The 17393-nt window shown below is 39.8% G+C and overlaps 1 protein-coding gene across 2 annotated transcripts; it reads left to right on the forward strand.

Annotated features, from left to right (window-relative positions):
* The first annotated feature begins 34 nt into the window (after positions 1-34).
* On the forward strand, positions 35-17196 carry LOC144637673 (uncharacterized). 2 transcript variants are annotated; one of them, XM_078496730.1, is made up of 16 exons: positions 35-252; positions 634-698; positions 914-996; positions 1719-1782; positions 2548-2624; positions 3543-3696; positions 4349-4408; positions 4814-7635; positions 9046-9399; positions 9907-10008; positions 10777-10881; positions 11622-11659; positions 11984-12065; positions 13549-13724; positions 14323-14413; positions 15357-17196. In XM_078496730.1, the coding sequence occupies exons 1-16, from the start codon at positions 238-240 to the stop codon at positions 15425-15427; spliced, it is 4359 nt and encodes a 1452-aa protein (XP_078352856.1). In that variant the 5' UTR covers positions 35-237; the 3' UTR covers positions 15428-17196. The 2 variants fall into 2 exon arrangements, with proteins under 2 accessions (XP_078352856.1, XP_078352857.1); XM_078496731.1 differs by having other exon boundaries at positions 11987-12065.
* The last annotated feature ends 197 nt before the right edge of the window (positions 17197-17393 follow it).

Here is a 17393-nt window from a genome sequence, read left to right on the forward strand (position 1 = left end):
ACTAAACTAGCAAAGTATCATGGGAGTTTTTCAAACCGACGCAGGCGGGAAAGTCGAAAAATACAAAAATCAAAACATTTTGCTTAAATTCTGGCTTTCACTGTGATTAAATCGTGTAAAGATCTATTCATTGGCTACTGATTGTTCAGCTACGTGTGAACTGCAACTAAAATCGTGTTTTGCGAGTGTTTGGAGCAGATGTAAAGTCGAGAAGACTGGGAATTAGGTCAAGCCAAAATGGCCGCAGCGAAGGTAAGCTTTCTTCTTTCGTCGATAAAGTGCCAAATTTAACTTGTTAAAACTTGGTACTTATTTTTGATCTCTACTTCAACCTATTTGGCTTGCATTTGAAGCACAAATTTAGCCTGCAGATGTAGCTAATGGAATTGTGATCGTGTAAAGTTTAAAGTTTAGATGTGGTACGAATTATATTTCAGCTAGAGCTTATAATGGCCAAAACGAAAGTGTGTTCTCGAGTCAATGCAGTGGCAAGATAATCACTTGATCAGCTGGCATTGTGGTGGAAAAAAATTACTTTTCATTTAGCAATTCCTATAGTTAATTTCATCATTGATCAAGAAATACCATGTATTGTGAGTAATGACTTACTACGGCATTGTATTTATTTTGCAGGCTGCTCGAAGAAATACTTTTATGCATCTTCCAAATGATCCATTTCAAGATCCACGCATAGGAAGGTAAAATTAAGACTAATTTACGTAGAATCTTCCGAAAAAGCTCTGACGATGTGAGTGAACTCTCTAATTACAGGAGCTACATTGTATATGTCACAACATTGCATGTTATTTTTCTGATTGAATACACAACATCATAAAAAATGTCATGTGCCCAGCCATTTTGCATCTTAAGCCAAAACATATAATGTGGTTTTTTTTTAATTACATTTTTACAGACGCACTGGAGTTCCTTTAAATATTAAAGCCAGGAAAGATTCACATGGCTTTGATAACATTGATGACTACTTTCCTGATTCAGGTGAAGTTACTTGTAAATTATAACTACACTATACATACAAAGTGAAATAATAAATTAATATGTGATTTATCATAGGTGTGTGCATACTTGAAAATGTTTTGGATTTTTGAGCAATTTTCACTAGTAAGAGTATCAAACGTAATTCACACTCGAGTGTTTGGTTTTGCATTACTACACTTAGTGATCGGATTAAAAAAACTCTTGCCAATTTCTCCATCCATCAGAAGTAAAACCAAACCCAATCGTGATTTGCTCACATGCATTTTTTTGCCCTTTGGCGCAGGTTACATGTATTTGCTTCATGTTTTGTCTTTGTGCTTTGTGATTGGCTAGAGCGATAACTTTGTTTGTGGATCCATTGACAACACTGAATCGGAATTACTCTAAGCTGCTAAATAATCAGGGTCGACCAGGGGGGGGGGGGGGGGGTACAAATGTAAGTGGTAAAGCAAATATATACCTGAAAACATGTACCCAGCATACCCAAAATTTCCTCTCACAATGATGCAAAATACCAAAATTTGGAAAAACACAGTATACTTTATACCCATAAAGGCCCATTTTAGTGTAAAAATACTGTACATGTATATCCAATTTAAAATCCCCCTGTATACCGTATACCTAAAAACCCTGCATACCTTGAATAATTACATGAACTCTCACATGTAGAAGTCAGGTTGCAACCAAAGTGAAACTGTATATTTTTTCCACTACTTATTTAGATCCAGAGGAAGAGAATGTTGTCCCAAATACACAAAGCACAGATGAGGATCCTCTTGTTGGAAGGTATATGTGGGGCAGAAATTTACACATGGATTTCACTATATTCTATAGACCAGTTTGTAGTAATTTTCTATTGTATTAATAAAGCATGTTCTGATTGGGTCAAAGCCTTACAGGTCAGGTTTTCTTAATTATTTCCTCTTGAGTTTCCATATATATGTAGTATATTATTACATGGCTTTGACTTGTGTTTTTTTGCCTAGTACTGATTCATTTTTGAACTAGCATTACTAGAGACACAGTCCCAGGGCTTGAAAAAAATTCCTGTCTGATCGTCTGGTACAAGTACTGTAGATTTTCCTGTCCAGGAAGTACCTTTTCATGCTCACTTACCCAATCAGTAATGGCCCAGGCAAGTCAAGCAAGACAAGCAGGCAAGACAAGCATGCGACTGCCCTGTGCAAGCAAAACTTTTTTTGTCCCAAGATCAATCCGAAATTTAAGTTTTTTAGACCTGAGTGGTGTTTTTATTTGTGATTGAGAAGTCTGAACTACAATTCCTTAGTATTTGTTGCAATAAAGCTAACACCCTGTTTAATTGCTTATTATTAAGCAGAGCTGTGCTCTAGCTGAGCCTGTGTGCTACAGGTAACTTACTTTTACCTTTGGGCAACTTGTATTACTTTGCTATCATAAAAATTTTTAAGAGCCAAAGATTTCCTACAGAAGAGCCTTCAGGCACCCTGCAATTATTCTAAGAGCACAGCTTTGTTTTTATAAAGGATTGTCTTCCAATGTTTAACATATTTATTTTTATTATTTTTCTAGGAAAACAGTGACTGTTAGTCCTAGGAAGGACTCTCAAGAGCTTGAGAATGTTGATGATGATGAATGCCCAGATTCAGGTTGTTCTTCATGTGCTTTGTACTTTGTTCTTTCTTATACAACAGATTGCAATGATTTAAAAGTTTTGTCCTTCATTGGTGACAATAAACATCGGGGCTGGAAATACCAGTCTGACATCAGACACATCAGATGCATTTTGTTCAACGACACAGCCATGCAATTGCATATTATAGAGGTCATGATATGGCAAAGAGCTATTTTGGCTGTTTTGCACACATTGCGGACCTATGGTATTAGGTAATAGGCTATTTCTGAGGTGCCTCTTGCCTCCATTTCAAAACAAGTCCTTGTGTAAAACTTTTCAAATGAAAACAAGTTTGATTTTCATGAAAATGAATGTTGTGGTTTAAATTTATCTTTGGTTCAATTTTTTCAAACCAGTTTGATTTTCATTTCCCTTTGTTTTAGATTATCATAGTGAATTTGAGACAATGAAAAACCAAAACCAAACTGGTTTGAAAAATGAAAGATAAATGTAAAACACCACATGAACATCCAGGTAAAGCACATTTTCATATCAGTGATTTCCCACAAAGACTTGTTTTGGCACTGTGACACAAGACAATTCAAAAAAAGGTCTATTTGTCTGTCTTCAAAATAAATGTTTGGGGGGGGGGGGGACTGCATTTTTTGGCCATTGTAAAGAATTACATGTATTTCAAGCCCAGAAGAGATGACTACAGTCATCTTTGAGTTTGTGAGAAACATGACCGTGAATTTAAGGTGTTAATTGAAAATCAGGCACAATAATTATTATTGGTCGGGAAAAATTTGTCATTTCAAAGGCCACTTTTCCCATTACTGGGTGATGTAAAAATAAGAAATGAATAAACAAATGTATTAGAGCTATTGTGGTTGTTTTTCTGTGAAAGCATCTAAGTTAATTCTTGCTTCACCTTTCATGTTACAATATAAAGGTGTCACCAAACCAAAGGAGTTATCTCCAGATGAAGTTGAATCACCAGATACTCCTGAAGGACGTGATGAGTCTCCTAATGATACTGGAACTGCCATTAAAAACCCTGCATCCCGAGAACCAACTCCACAGTTAAAGGGACCAATTAAAAAAAGGTAGGTGAACTAGACTGTCTTACATCATGTTTTCTACAGCTCAAGTTTTCTTTGATCAGTGAATTGTTAACAATGTCTGTGTATGAAAAAGTTGACTAATAGTCTAATAATTGTTTAAGAATTAACTTTTCTTGGTCTTTGATTATCACACAAAAGAGATCTGAGACTCAATCTGACAAAAATTCAAACTGGCAAGGTACACAAATGTACATGTAATGCTGAGGGTGTTTGGGGGCTAGAAATACATGAGGCTTGTCTTGGATTGGATATCACGTGTGCATGAAAACTCCTTTAAACAAGCAATTATCAGTCAAAGACATGACACAGATCTATCTGTAGTAAGAGTGGAATCTGAACTGCTTCGTTTGCTAATGATGAAACCAGAAGGCAACGGGACAGATCTGTTTACACAGACATGGTAACTAGGTGTTGCGTGTTCAAGTAATTAGTATAGTTGTGATTTTGATAAAAAGCAATTGAAACCAAATGATTACCAGGATGTGGCACTACTGAAGAATGAAAGTGTGAAACTGTCATGCAGTGAATGTTGTCTGTCGGTAATTTTAACTTCTTTTTCAAGTTCATTGGGCTTAGGTACATAAAGAAGAATTCAATTAAATGCATAATCTGAATCAAGTGTCTTTGTCCATAGGCTGTCATTTACAAATGGCAAATCTCCAAGTGAATCAGAAGATAGTCAAGTACAGTCCAGGTTGGTTGTTACTTGTGATAAACTCTCTCTGAGTGACACTTCTTATAATTTGTCTTATTCTTCCATAGTCTTAACCATCCTTGGTCAGTTTTCATCATCTCTTTAGTGAACGTACTCTCCAGAAGTTTTGATTTCGTGTTTGAAGATTTTGAATACTGCATGGCTAGCAGGGCTAACAAACAAACAAAATGGATTTCAGTTGAGCAGTAGCTAAAATTTTGCTTGCCTGGGACAGTTGCATGCTTGTGTTAATTTTCTTTTCAATACGATTTTAGTCAGCACGCAGGCGATGGCTTGCCTGAAAGGCAGGGATGTTCACACCTCAGGTTGAGTTAAGCATTATCTAAATAATTTATACAAGTGCTTCATCTTATTAATAAAAATGTGTCCTTTTCATATCAATAGAGATTCCCCAAGAGACAAAACCACAGAGCCTATCAGCGAGGAGCCAGTGGAAAGTGACACTGAAATTGACGTTGTTGACGTGACCAATGACTCTCAGCTAATTACTCAGGAAACTCGTAACCGCTCTCCTGTTGTCAAGACTACAGAGAAGGCTAAAAAACAGCAGCGAACACATACAAGAAACACGAAAAACCACATTGAGGAAGATGATGATGATGAGGTTATTGATGTTGAGGAAATCGAGGAAGAAGAAACCTTTTTGACTATTGGAAATAATACAATGCGAAATGTCAAGAGTAGTTCAGCTGTGGAAAAATCTCCGCTGTCCAGCCAGGCTGACAGTTTTATTATGAGTGAGAGTTTTGTTCTTGAAGGGACCAAGCATAAGACAATGTCGCCAGAGTTCGGCTCCAGTTCGGACAGTCAAACAGAACCTGACCCCAGGGCTAAGAAATCGAAGATACCCGTACGGAAAAAGGGTTTACCCAGCAGTAAGCCACTGCAGCAGAGGGTGACAAGAGGAAGAAAGAAAAAGAACGTGGAAGAGGCGGGGACTGTAGAGCAGGAAGAGGCACAAGCTGACGAGAAAGAGGATGACGAAGAAACAGATTTGTCAAACACCAAGCAAGACCAGATCAAGTCTACCAGGGGAAGAAAGAAAAAGGTGGTGGAAAAGGCGGGGTTTGTGGAGCAGGAAGAGGCACAAGATGACGAGAAAAAGGATGATGAAGAAACAGATTTGTCAAACACCAAGCGAGAGCAAGTCAAGTCCACCAGGGGAAGAAAGCGAAAAGCTGAGAAAGTGAAACCTGATGAGTCAGAAGTTGTGGGAGAGACAGAGGCTTTGGAGCAGGAAGAGGCACACGCTGACGAGGAGGATGAAGAAGAACGAGATGTGTCAAACACCAAGCAAGAGCAAATCAAGACCACCAGGGGAAGAAGACAGAAAGCTGAGAAAGTGAAGCCTAATGAGTCAGACGTTGTGGAAGAGCCAGAGACTGTGGAGGAGGAAGAGGCACATGCTGACGAGGAGGAGGATGAAGAAAGAGATGTGTCGAACACCAAGCAAGACCAAGTCAAGTCCACCAGTGGAAGAAGACAGAAGGCTGAGAAAGCGAAGCCTGTTGTGTCAGAAGTTGTCGAGGTTGAGCAAAAAGGTGATGAAACAAAGGTGAAAAGAAGGGCAAAGAGCTTACCAGGTAAACAACAACGACAGCAAAAGTCGACAAGTCGGGTAGAAAGGAAGGAGGACAAATCAAAGGTTGTGGCGTCAGATGATGATGATGAAGAAGATGATGATGACGAGGGTACTACCGAAGATATTGCACACAAAGTTAATACTGATGATATCGCACACGAGGGTGATACCGTTGATATTGCACACGAGAAGGGAAGAAGAAGAGGTAGGAAGAGTGCACCAGTCACCACACAACAGCTGACGAAGGCCCCTAGAGGAAAAAAGCAGAAAAAAGACACTGAAAATGTGGAAGACGAAGGAGTTGAACAAAATAACGAGGACAGTGATAATAAGAAGCCATCTGGTCGCAGGACAAGAGCAAAGAAAGGAGCTGAGAGTGGCAAGAACGCAGAACAAAGCAAGAGTGTTGCGAGGGGGAGTGAACAACCAGATGACAACAATCCGTCTGAACTGAGTGGAAGAAAGACCAGAGCACAGAGGAAGAAAGCTGAAGATGCCAAACTCGACAAAGGAGATGGCAAGGAAGGAGATATTGATGGAGGACGAAAAGATGTGGAGGTGGTTACTGATGATTTAGAAATCGAAGACGTGGAGACAGAAAAGGAAAAAGAGGACTTTGGCAAAGATGACAAGGTGTCGAGGGCGCAAAGAAAGGAGAAAGCAAAGAAAGATATTAAGGGACGCGATGAAGTTGGAAATGAAGTGGACTTGACTCAGATTAAAAGTAAGAGAGGAAATAGGAAATCTCAAAGTGCTATGACAGAAAAGACTGTGGAGGAGGAAGAAGGGCAGGATTTGTCAGAAGAGGTGGAAGCTGAGGCTCAGGTCAGGGGAGGGAAAAGAGGAAGAGGAAGAAAATCGCAAGTGAAAGAAGGAAAACAAAAAGAGAAAAGTAATGATCTTGATACTGTCGATGAGTTGACTAATACTCAAAATGACACTGAAGAGCAGATTTCGTCAAATGAACACGAAAAAACAGCCAATGATGCTTCAGTCAATAACATTTCCAATGTAACAAGCAGTGCGTCTTCTGGCTCCGAGTCTTCAAGAAAGGTCGGTAATGGTTTAAGGCGAAAAGGGAAAAAGCGCTCACGAGTATTACCACCTTACGCCTTCAAACGACGACTAAGTAAACCCAACAGCTCGAAAAACTCAACTGCGACAAGCAGCCGTGATTCTTTGACTGAATCAGAGTTGAGTGTCGACACAAAAAAGCGCAGATTACATGACGAAGGAAACGAAACAAACATTGCAGAGAAATCGTCGAAGAAAGGAGCTACCACAAACGCAAGGAAAACTGGTAGAGCTAAACAAACTGGAAGGAGGTCTAAAGGAGCGACAAAATCTGCTGCGCAAGGCAGCGAAACAGAGCATTCCAAAGGTACCCATGGTTTGTCAGGCGTTGCAGTAGAAACTGCCGATAACAATGATGGCGTGATTGATGATGCTGATTCTGTTGTTGACGAGGTCAGTGTAAATGATTCACTGCAAGAGGCTACTGGAGTGGGAGACAGTTCCTTTGAAGAAGCCCCACATTCAACGGGCAAGGTGGCTCCTGCTGAGCCAGTCACAGCGTTAAAGTCAATTCTTAAATCAGGAGGAAGCGTAGGACGAGCTGCTACAGGTATTGACGCTTAAGGTTGATCTTTGTTTGTGCCCCCCTTAGACAATAGTCCATATTCTTATTTTCGGCATTAGACTGGAACTAGCTTGCAATGGAGGCTAATGCGGGGAATCTTTTCAAATGGTACATCTATTTTTGATGATATTCTTCCACATAAGCCTCCATTGCAAGCTAGTTCCAGTCCAATATCAAGAATACGATTTTGGTCTATTTAGTGAACCAATCAAAACTCGAAGCAAATACATGTAGTCAACGTGAGGCGCGAAAAAACGTGAATGAGCGAGGCACGATTTAGCCTGAATTTCAGACATCCCTCTGTGCTCGCCTGCTTGCCAGAAGGGACGTCTGAACACATTTGAGCTTAATGCCGTCCGGTGACGTCACTACACTTTGGTTTTAATTCATGCGGAAAAGTTTCTGTCGAGGCCATGAAATTGTGAAAGAAAAATCGCTTCAATAAAGGATTACAGGGTATAAAATTGTTTTAATAGTAAACCATTGAAAACTTGAGACAAATCAATGAGATTTTAATCGACTGCAGGCTATATTCTTTTACGGAACCGATTTAATCTGAACTAATTTGCTTATCTAGCGATCAAAATATAATACTGTTACACAGCGGACAAATACAACACACTCATGAGTACTAAAATGAATAAATTTAGACGGTTACAGAGGCATCAAGAAACGGAATTCAATACAAAAATATCCTACTTGACTGTGGGCACTGAGTTCAGAAATCACTGGCTCATCGAGGCTGCAGGACATAAGCGTCAAGCGGCTTTGTTGACAAAACAAGAATACATATATAAATTTGGCAAAACACTGCATGTCGAAGCGACGAATGCCGCCAACTTAAAACCTACCGATTTCCATTACTATTCTTCATCCGTAGGTAAACTAATAAAGTAATAAACTCAAGGTAAATGACTAATAAATTCATTTCTGGGAAGGTGAACTCTTTCGAACTCTTTCCACACGTTTTCAAATTACAATCCTCGCGCGGTAAAATTCAGTCATAATTTCACATAATTATGCAAATAATTTTTAAATCAACCAATCAAAATCACTACCCGGTTTTCGGGTAGTGACGTCACCGGACGGCATTAAGCTCAAATGTGTTCAGACGTCCAAACTGGCAAACAGGCGAGCACAGAGGGATGTCTGAAATTCAGGCTAGGCACGATTGGTTTTGGTTTCACTTCTGATTGGTTGAAAAAGTGGTGCGTGTTTTTTAAACCAATCACAAAACAAAAGTAAAGCAAACCAATGCAATTTAGGATATCTTTCGACACTCAATTGGAAAGCGCTCTATTAACAAAAAAAAAATTTCTTTGGCAAGCTTATGATAATTAAAACGACTGTGTCTTGTAGTAACTGTTGCAAATATTTTTTTGTTACTTTTTCCAGTGTCCAGAAAGCGTGTAATGACTTCAGACAAATCACACTCGGGTGGTAGCGATGCGGACGATGAAAGTGTTTTACCAGCCAAACAACCCAACAGAAAACGTCTATCCACAGTCAGTTTTGCTTCCACTCCGTTCGTCCAAGGGTCACTGTCTGTGCCTGCTAATCGCACACCTGCTGGCCTGTCGTTCGTGTCTAAAGACAGCAGCTACCGGTCCACAGATGACACATTCACCCCAGGGAGTGCCCGAACTGTTAGGTCGTCTGTGGGGTCTGCTGGTGGCTCCAGTGCTGGGGAGTCTGTTATTGATCCTGAAGAGGAGATCACCATCACTAATGATGCTGGACAGCTAGAAGGTGAGTTGAATCAACATCAAATTTTCTTACACTGCTGAGCAAACGGGAATTTTGTAGATTTTTTTAGTCTAAACTGTTCGGAAATTAGTGGTAGGCAACTTAACCCCCAAAAAATATTACCTTTGAACATCTTAAGGAGGATATACCCTTAATTTACAGAAAGGAAACAAGCTACAGCTATAAAGACGCGCGGGAACAACTTGAAAACGTTAGCCATACTTTTTCAAGTTGCAATCCCTTTCCATCCGCAGCCAAAGATGCTCGTAAACAGTTTCAGTGCTCTAATATGACAATTTTAAATAAAAATAGATTATTATTTCCTGCGACACAAATATAAATTTTGGCGGTTCAAAAATCTGGTTAAATCCGTGACATAGTCCCTTTAAGCAGTTATTTTTAAAACGGGACAGACGCCAACAGCCCGAGCTATCGGACTGGATGTTCTTTGCATGATGCAGTTAGCGAACTTGCTTCACGTGATAATTTGACTGTCTATTGTTTTACTAGATACATCTGATGAACAGAATACAAGAAGAAGCAAAAGGACTATTGTACCACCACTGCAATACTGGAAAAATGAACGGATTGATTATGAACGGCGGAAATCTGGTATAGTACATCAAATACTGTTGCTTGTCTAACAAGAATCACTTGTTTTAAGATAAGGGGAGTTAACCCACTGTTGTATACCTTTGCTGCAATGTATAAAATTATTGCGGTTTTCAGTGATATACGAACTCTGAAATTTGATCCTCAACCAACGGTTTACGCTTTTGGCTGCCATCAATCATCTCATCATCATCATCATCATCATAACCTTTATTTACACACGATAGGGTTTAAAGCACAATGCTTGTGGGGTCGTGTATTATACTTAATATTACATCTTAGCGAGCCTTTCGGGAAACAGAAGTTCACTTTCAACTGGGTCAAAAGGTCACGTCTGTCAGTTGTGATTGGTAGATTTCGATCCATTTTATTTGTTTTCGTTTATCAGGGGGTGGTTCGTTGGCTGTCGCCATAATTATAATTGACGGCAGCGAAAAACGCAATCGTTAGTTTGAGTTTGAGTTTCAGAGTTCGCATGCCACTGAAATCGGCAATAACTTTTTTATCATCTATTAAATTTAGAAAACAAAACAGAATCAAAGATGGTTAAAACTAAGCGAGATTGAGGTAGTTTACCGGGTAAAACAGATTAAAATTTCAGGTTACTATTCATGGAACCGAAAATTACGGTCAACGGGTCAGGGCCTGGAACTAAAGAACAATAACAACGGCAACAAACAGAGTGCAAAATAGGTCGTACCGAAATTAGCAAGTCCAAAGTTAGTTAGTGAGTGGTGTAACGTGCATTGCTTTGTTCTCTCTTGTTAGGTGGATGGTGTATAAAAGGGATTATCAAAAATCCGACTCCGACACCCAAACACAAAAGAAAACCTAAACAGACCAAGAAGCCTGTTGTTTCAAAAGAAAGAAACGGTAACTTGAACTGTTTGATTATTCCCCTTTTCCCGTTCGTCCTCTTTTCCTTCCTTCCTCACCTTAAATTTCCCCTTCTTTCTATCTTGAAATGTAGCCGTTGAATCTCTTTTGGGATGCGTTCCTTTGCGATGATCCAACATCATTCGGATCATGCATCATGATCCGAGTTTCTGATCCGGATCATCCCAAAGGAACGCACCCTTTGATGACAATACGAATATGAGATCGAGCACGAGTACGTCTTTTCCTGTTGCTGACCAGTTGAATTGAGAGATTGGTTTAAAATGTGATAGAGCAGTTTTCGATTGAGTGTCGTAAAACCAAAACCAAAGTAATTACTCTGGCCAATCACAAAGGACACAGACAAAATACAGTAAACCAATCAAAACTCGAAGCAAATACATGTAGCTGGCACGAAGCGCGGGAAAACGTGCGCAAGCAAGTCACGATTGGTTTTGGTTTTACTCCTGATTGGCTGAGAAAGTGGCGCGAAATTTTTAAACCAATCACTAAGCGTAGTAATGCAAAACCAAAGCAAACGCAATTTACTTTCGACACTCAAGTGAAAACCGCTCTAATCGAAAGCATAAGCATTAGGTTTGAAAAGGCGTACTCGTTCTCAATCTCCCATCGTACTCCGATCGGAAGACCCCTATTACCTACGTAGTAAAATGACTATAATTATTGTTTCAAGAGTCTTACTCTTGTAACACTGACAATTGTTTTTCTCTTTGCAGGAAATGCTGTTGATTCTACAGAGGAAGAATTTGAACATGTAAGTCGCTTTAATAAGTCTCAGCTTCGTTGCTTTTGGTTAAACAGAAAGTAACCTATTTATAAAAGATAAGATCAGCCAAACAATGAATACAATTATAATTTCAAGGATATAGGAATACGGTAGCTAAAAACGTTGGCGCTTTTCTTACACTACTTTTTTCCTTTTCTAGCAAAAGTTTATCGGTGAAAATTTTGATGGAATTTTGTTGTTGTTGGATCCTGGTAACATTCCAGAGATTAGTTTTATTTTCCACCTTACCGATATTTGTATATTTAAAAGGAATGATGCAGCTGACATGCGTGTTGTGTTTTTTTTCTGCAGCAGGATTTAGAGGGGTTCCAAGAAATTATCAACCCATCAGGCACGGTGCTGAATCCAGAAAACAACGAGCAGGTTGAAATGGGTGAGTCAACATGGATCAAAATATGAATTCTCCTCACCATATTAATACATTGTCAAGCAGACAGGTAATGGGAATTTAAAAAATCATCAACTCGGGAATATTCTCCTGATGTGTCAACAAATTCACAGGGCTTATGCAATCAGCAACACACTGGTCAAATTACTCCTAGAGCAGTTTTCACTTGAGTGTCGAAAGTTAATTGCGTTTGCTTTGGTTTTGCATTGCTACGCTTACGCTTAGTGATTGGCTTAAAAATCTCGCGCCACTTTCTCAGCCAATCAAAACTAAAACCAAAACCAATCGTGACTCGCTCGCGCACGTTTTCCCGCGCTTCGTGCCGGTTACATGTACTTGCCTCAAGTTTTGATTGGTTCACTGGTTTGTCTGTGTCCTTTGTGATTGGCTAGAGTTATTACTTTGGTTATGGTTTTACGACACTCAATTGAAACCTGCTCTATGCCTCAGTTTGGTTTTTAGGGACGGACCATTATTTTTTTGGAGGGGGGGGATGTAAAATATTGAAAAAAATTGTTTGCAGGGCCTGGAAGGACAAAATAAATTGTTTGCAAACACGATATGTATAACAAAAAATAGTAAGAATTTCGGAAAAAAAAATGTTTGCAGAGGTGCATAAACTAAAAAAAATGTTTGCAGAGGAAAATTTTTCATCCCCCCCCCCCCCTCCAAGAAAATAATGGTCCGTCCCTTATAGTGGATACCCGATTTATTGAACCTCGACTCCGAGTCGAACGGTGCGTGTTCGAGCCTGGCCGGGGCGCTGCGTTGTGTTTTTGGGCAAGACACTTTACTCTCACAGTGCCTCTCTTCGCCCAGGTGTATAAATGGGTACCGACGAATTTACTGCTGGGGGGGGGGGGGTAACCCTGGTATCCCATCCAGGGGGAGTAGCAATACTCCTAGTCGCTTAATGCTTGGGCGTGAAAATTCAGAAGCGAGTATACTGCATGAATCTCGGAAAAGTTACCTATAAGTATGGAATTTTTCATGTCGAATCTCCGAAGTCATTTGAGCGGGAAAAAATGTTCGCACGAAGAAAAACGTCTGCTTGCTTCGTTAAAACTTTGAATAATCCAGCTGTAGCTCGTTAAGAAACGCTGAGAAAAACAATTACTGTGCGCTACTTGAGGGATTGGCTCATGACTGTCGTAAAACCGAAACCAAAATCATTTATCCCGCCAATCACAACAAACGTACATAATACAACAATGAACCAATCAGAACTCGATGTAGAAATATGCAACCCGTGACGCAACCCGTGACAAGCGCGGGAAAACATGCAACCGATTCCAAGCGCGGGAAAAAATGTAAATGGCACTAAGCGCGGGAAAACGCGCGAAGCCAAATCCGCTTTTCATTGGTCAAAGAAAAAGCGTGTTTCCTTTTGACTGGGTAAAGACGTTGCACGATTTTACGAACCAGTCGTAGCTCAGCAAACGCGACTAACCTGAATTTCTTCTTTCAGATATTTTCCATCTCCCAGGCATGTTGAACTTTACCAATCCGTCAGGAAAACCCGCGCAAGATGACGACCCGCTCATCGTTCACAAGTTTATTTCACAGCCTCTCTTTGGAGGTGGACATGTGGTCTTGAGGCCTGGGGCCGAGAAGGGACGACAGTTTGTTCGAAATGACACAATGGTTAGTTAATATCCCCCAGTTCAAATTCACACTTACACCGCATCAGCGTAAAATTTCAAATACGTTCTCGAGCGGGAAAATCTTGTTATTTTGAGTGACTGAACTTAACTGATGTAGTTTTTAACTCGGAAAAGAGTTGTAGTGAGCGATGTGAATTTCACTCGATTCCTGTTAACATAGGCACTTATTGCTTGCAAGTGTTTTAGGCCTCTAGAGAATTACACATGTTCTCTGATTACCAGCCGAAATATTGTATTAATGATGAAAAAGACCAAAACTTAAATTTTCTAATGATATTATTATTTTGCCTAACCTCGAAAAAACAAAAAGGAAAAATAAAAGTTAAGGAAACAATTTGCAACGGATGAGAACTCAATCTCTCGGTCTTTCGGCCAGTCTTCGATTAGAAGCAAGATGACAATCAAACTAAGTAAAGTGATCTGAAGTGTGGAAAGTTTAACATCATTTGTTTTGGCAAATCTTTATTTGTCAGTTTGTTGTTTTTTATTCTTTTCCGAGTTTAGTGGCTTATAGCCACTTTGATTTTGTTTTACTAAGGGTAAATTCTGACTGATGTTTGTTAATTTTCTTTTGGCAGGTATTTTACGTTATAAAGGGAAGAGTTATGGTCACTGTTCACCAGTCCTCAGCCGTGCTCCACACTGGCTCGACATTCTTTGTTCCTCAAGGTAAATAGTATTTTTTTATTTCCACAAGACATTTTTTCTGGCCACTCTTCTCGTAATCTGCTTTGGGGCAAAACAAGTTACACGAGAAACCAGCCTTGTGTAATATATCCTGAAAAACATATCTCGCAACTTTTTTCCTTGGAAGGAAAACGCACATTCTCGTCCCCAGAACCGCTTGTCCCTTTTAGCCGGCTGAGCCTGGGGCACGACGAACAAGTGGCTCTGGGGACACATGATTTGATTGGCCAGATTTTTAAGAAAGAGAATTTAAATCTAGCCAATCAAATCAACCGTAGAAAAATCCTTTACAACAAACGGATTTTAAAACGGTTGATTTGATTTGCTAAATTTAAATTTCCTTTCTTAAAAATCTAGCGAATCAATTCATGTGTCCCCAGAGGTACTTGTTCCTCGTGCCCCCGGCTCAGCCGGCTAAGAGGGACAAGCGGCTTTCGGTACGATAATGAGAAAACACACTGAAATATCCCCCACGTCACTTATCGTGTATTGACGTAAATTTGCACGAAAAATGAAGGTAATAGGGTCTGTCATACTAGAATTTATACCATGCCATAGAAAATACAGCCAATCAGAATACAGGAAAGCCGTTGTATATTCGACGGTATTCAACCCAACCTTCCCATCGTGCGCTGCGATCTTATTCTCGATGAAATTTAGTGAGCGTATTTTCTATGGCATGGTATAAAATAGTTACACAACACTTTCTCGTGGTATACTATGGAATATCCCACTTGTCACTTGTATTTTCTTCGTATACACACTCGCCTAAAGGCTCGTGTGTATACCGAGAAAATACAAGTGACTCATGGGATATTCCATAGTATACCACTCGAAAGCGTTGCATAACTAGTATCTATTTCACTATTGTAGAAACATGTTTGGTCGTTTGCACTTATTTGGTTATTTACTTTTCATTTCATAGGCAACTCCTATAATATCAAAAACCTCAAGAAGACCGATGCTGAACTCATGTTTGTGCAGATCAAAGGATAAAGACACTTTCCAAGCTGTCCACAGCTTTACATTGACAGAAAAGGAACGATAAACTTCTTCCATGAAGAATGTCTCGCCCAGTACTGTTAAATTTTGCATCGCCTTTTGTACAAAAATAAGAAATACGTTTTCCGTTAACGTATGTTAAGTAGTGTACGTATACTTGTAACAGGGTTCGTACGGGTCATGGAAAACCTGAAATGTCATGGAATTTTAGAATTTCATTTTCCAGGCCTGGAAAGTCATGTAAAATCATGGAAAATGGTTTTGATTGTACAAAAAAATTAGGCAGGTTATTTTTTTGCGAGGAAAAGGGTAAAAACGTACCCGAAAACAAGAACATTTTTGAAAATTTCCAAGAAAAATGGTCAAATTTAGGTCGTGGAAAACTTTGAAAAGCCACGGAAACGGTCATGGAAAGTCATGACATTTCAAATGCTCAAAAGAGTGCGAACCCTGTTTGTACAAAAATAAGAAATACGTTTTCCGTTATGTTAAGTACGAATACTTGTAATGGACGTGCCACTTCTTCAAGGATGTAATCGTGGTTGTATAGATATGTTTTTAGGAGTATTTTAGCATCACGATCTATGCATATATGATCAGCTGCTTTAGGGGCAGAAACGGTTTTGGTCGATTATAAGAACGAAGCTAATTTTAGCATAACCCATTGACTGACTATAAGAAAACTTGCAATCTGATTGGTGCCAAAGGCATCTACCTGCCTCGTCCCCAGGCGCCGATCGGCGGGATGGTTTAGGCGGGAAAACAGGGAGCGCGGGGGTTGATAGTTAGGTTGCGGACCACAGCGCCAAGCGAACCGTGCACAACCAAGAAGGAGGTACGAGGCAGGGCATCTACTGCGGCATTATGGCCGGCAATGAGACCAAAAGGTGCAAAACAAAACAATGGCAAAACTGTCAATAAATTAGCTCTATCGCCACTGGATTATGCTAAAACAATAGTCTGTGAGCTCGAGGTTTCTATCGGCTGGTATTTGGCTCGACACGGAACAAATTGTTAATTATTACATTGTATATTAGCCGTAGATTAAGAAGACCGCGTTTAGACGGCGGTAAAAGGTGTAACTTTTGGATTAAATCAAAGGCTGTCTGAACTCCCTTGAAATTATGGGCCGTTAACAACTCTTGTTGGCAGGCGCTCTTGCAAGCTGGTCTTGAAACATAATTGGGCCTCACGCGAGAATGTTAATTCTCGGTTTTTTCTCGCGGTATTATAAGCCGAGGTTTTGTAGTTAGAAACACCAGTTTCGGTAAGGTAATTTTAAAGGCACTCTAGCCTGTTTGGAGCAGTCCGTCCCAATTTTAGTGTGAAATTTAGCCAAAATCTAGGCGATATCTTGGACTTGAACTCAGAAGCAACCTGACCAAAAAAGAATAGTATACATTTCAAAATAACGGTCATCAACTGCATGGAGCACATGCCACGCTTGTTTTTGGGAGTTGCTTTGTTTAACAATTCGTCCTCGTCGTCATCATTATCACGGTATCATATTCATTATAATTGTGTTCTTCCAGAGAGCCGTGATATCTACTGGTGAAAAAGTGAAACTACCTATAAATCCATGTAAATTAAAGTTCTTGTAATGGCTCTCACTGGTAATTTACTAGCTATACAGTTTGTAGCTTTAATTCCACAACCATGCATCAATAAGGATTAAGATATAACTAGATTTCAATTTGAAGATTCGCGAGCATGGTATACACTGTAAGTTCTAGTTAACTGAATAGTGGAATGATTTGATTGAAGATACGACTCGAATTTCGTTTGAATTGTTACCCCCCCCCCCCCCACTACAAAAAAAAAAAAGAAAACCAAAAAATTACCCCTCCCCCAACCGCTAAAGACTTGCACGTTTTTCAACCTTGCCCCCCACCCAGCTCTGGGGTTACACTGACACTGGTAGTAAGCGCAAAACGATCCTTCCTTACTTTTATTTGGTGAA

Source organism: Oculina patagonica, chromosome 14 (genome assembly GCF_052425735.1).
Source record: "Oculina patagonica isolate OP01 chromosome 14, crgOcupat, whole genome shotgun sequence".
NCBI lineage: Eukaryota > Metazoa > Cnidaria > Anthozoa > Scleractinia > Oculinidae > Oculina > Oculina patagonica.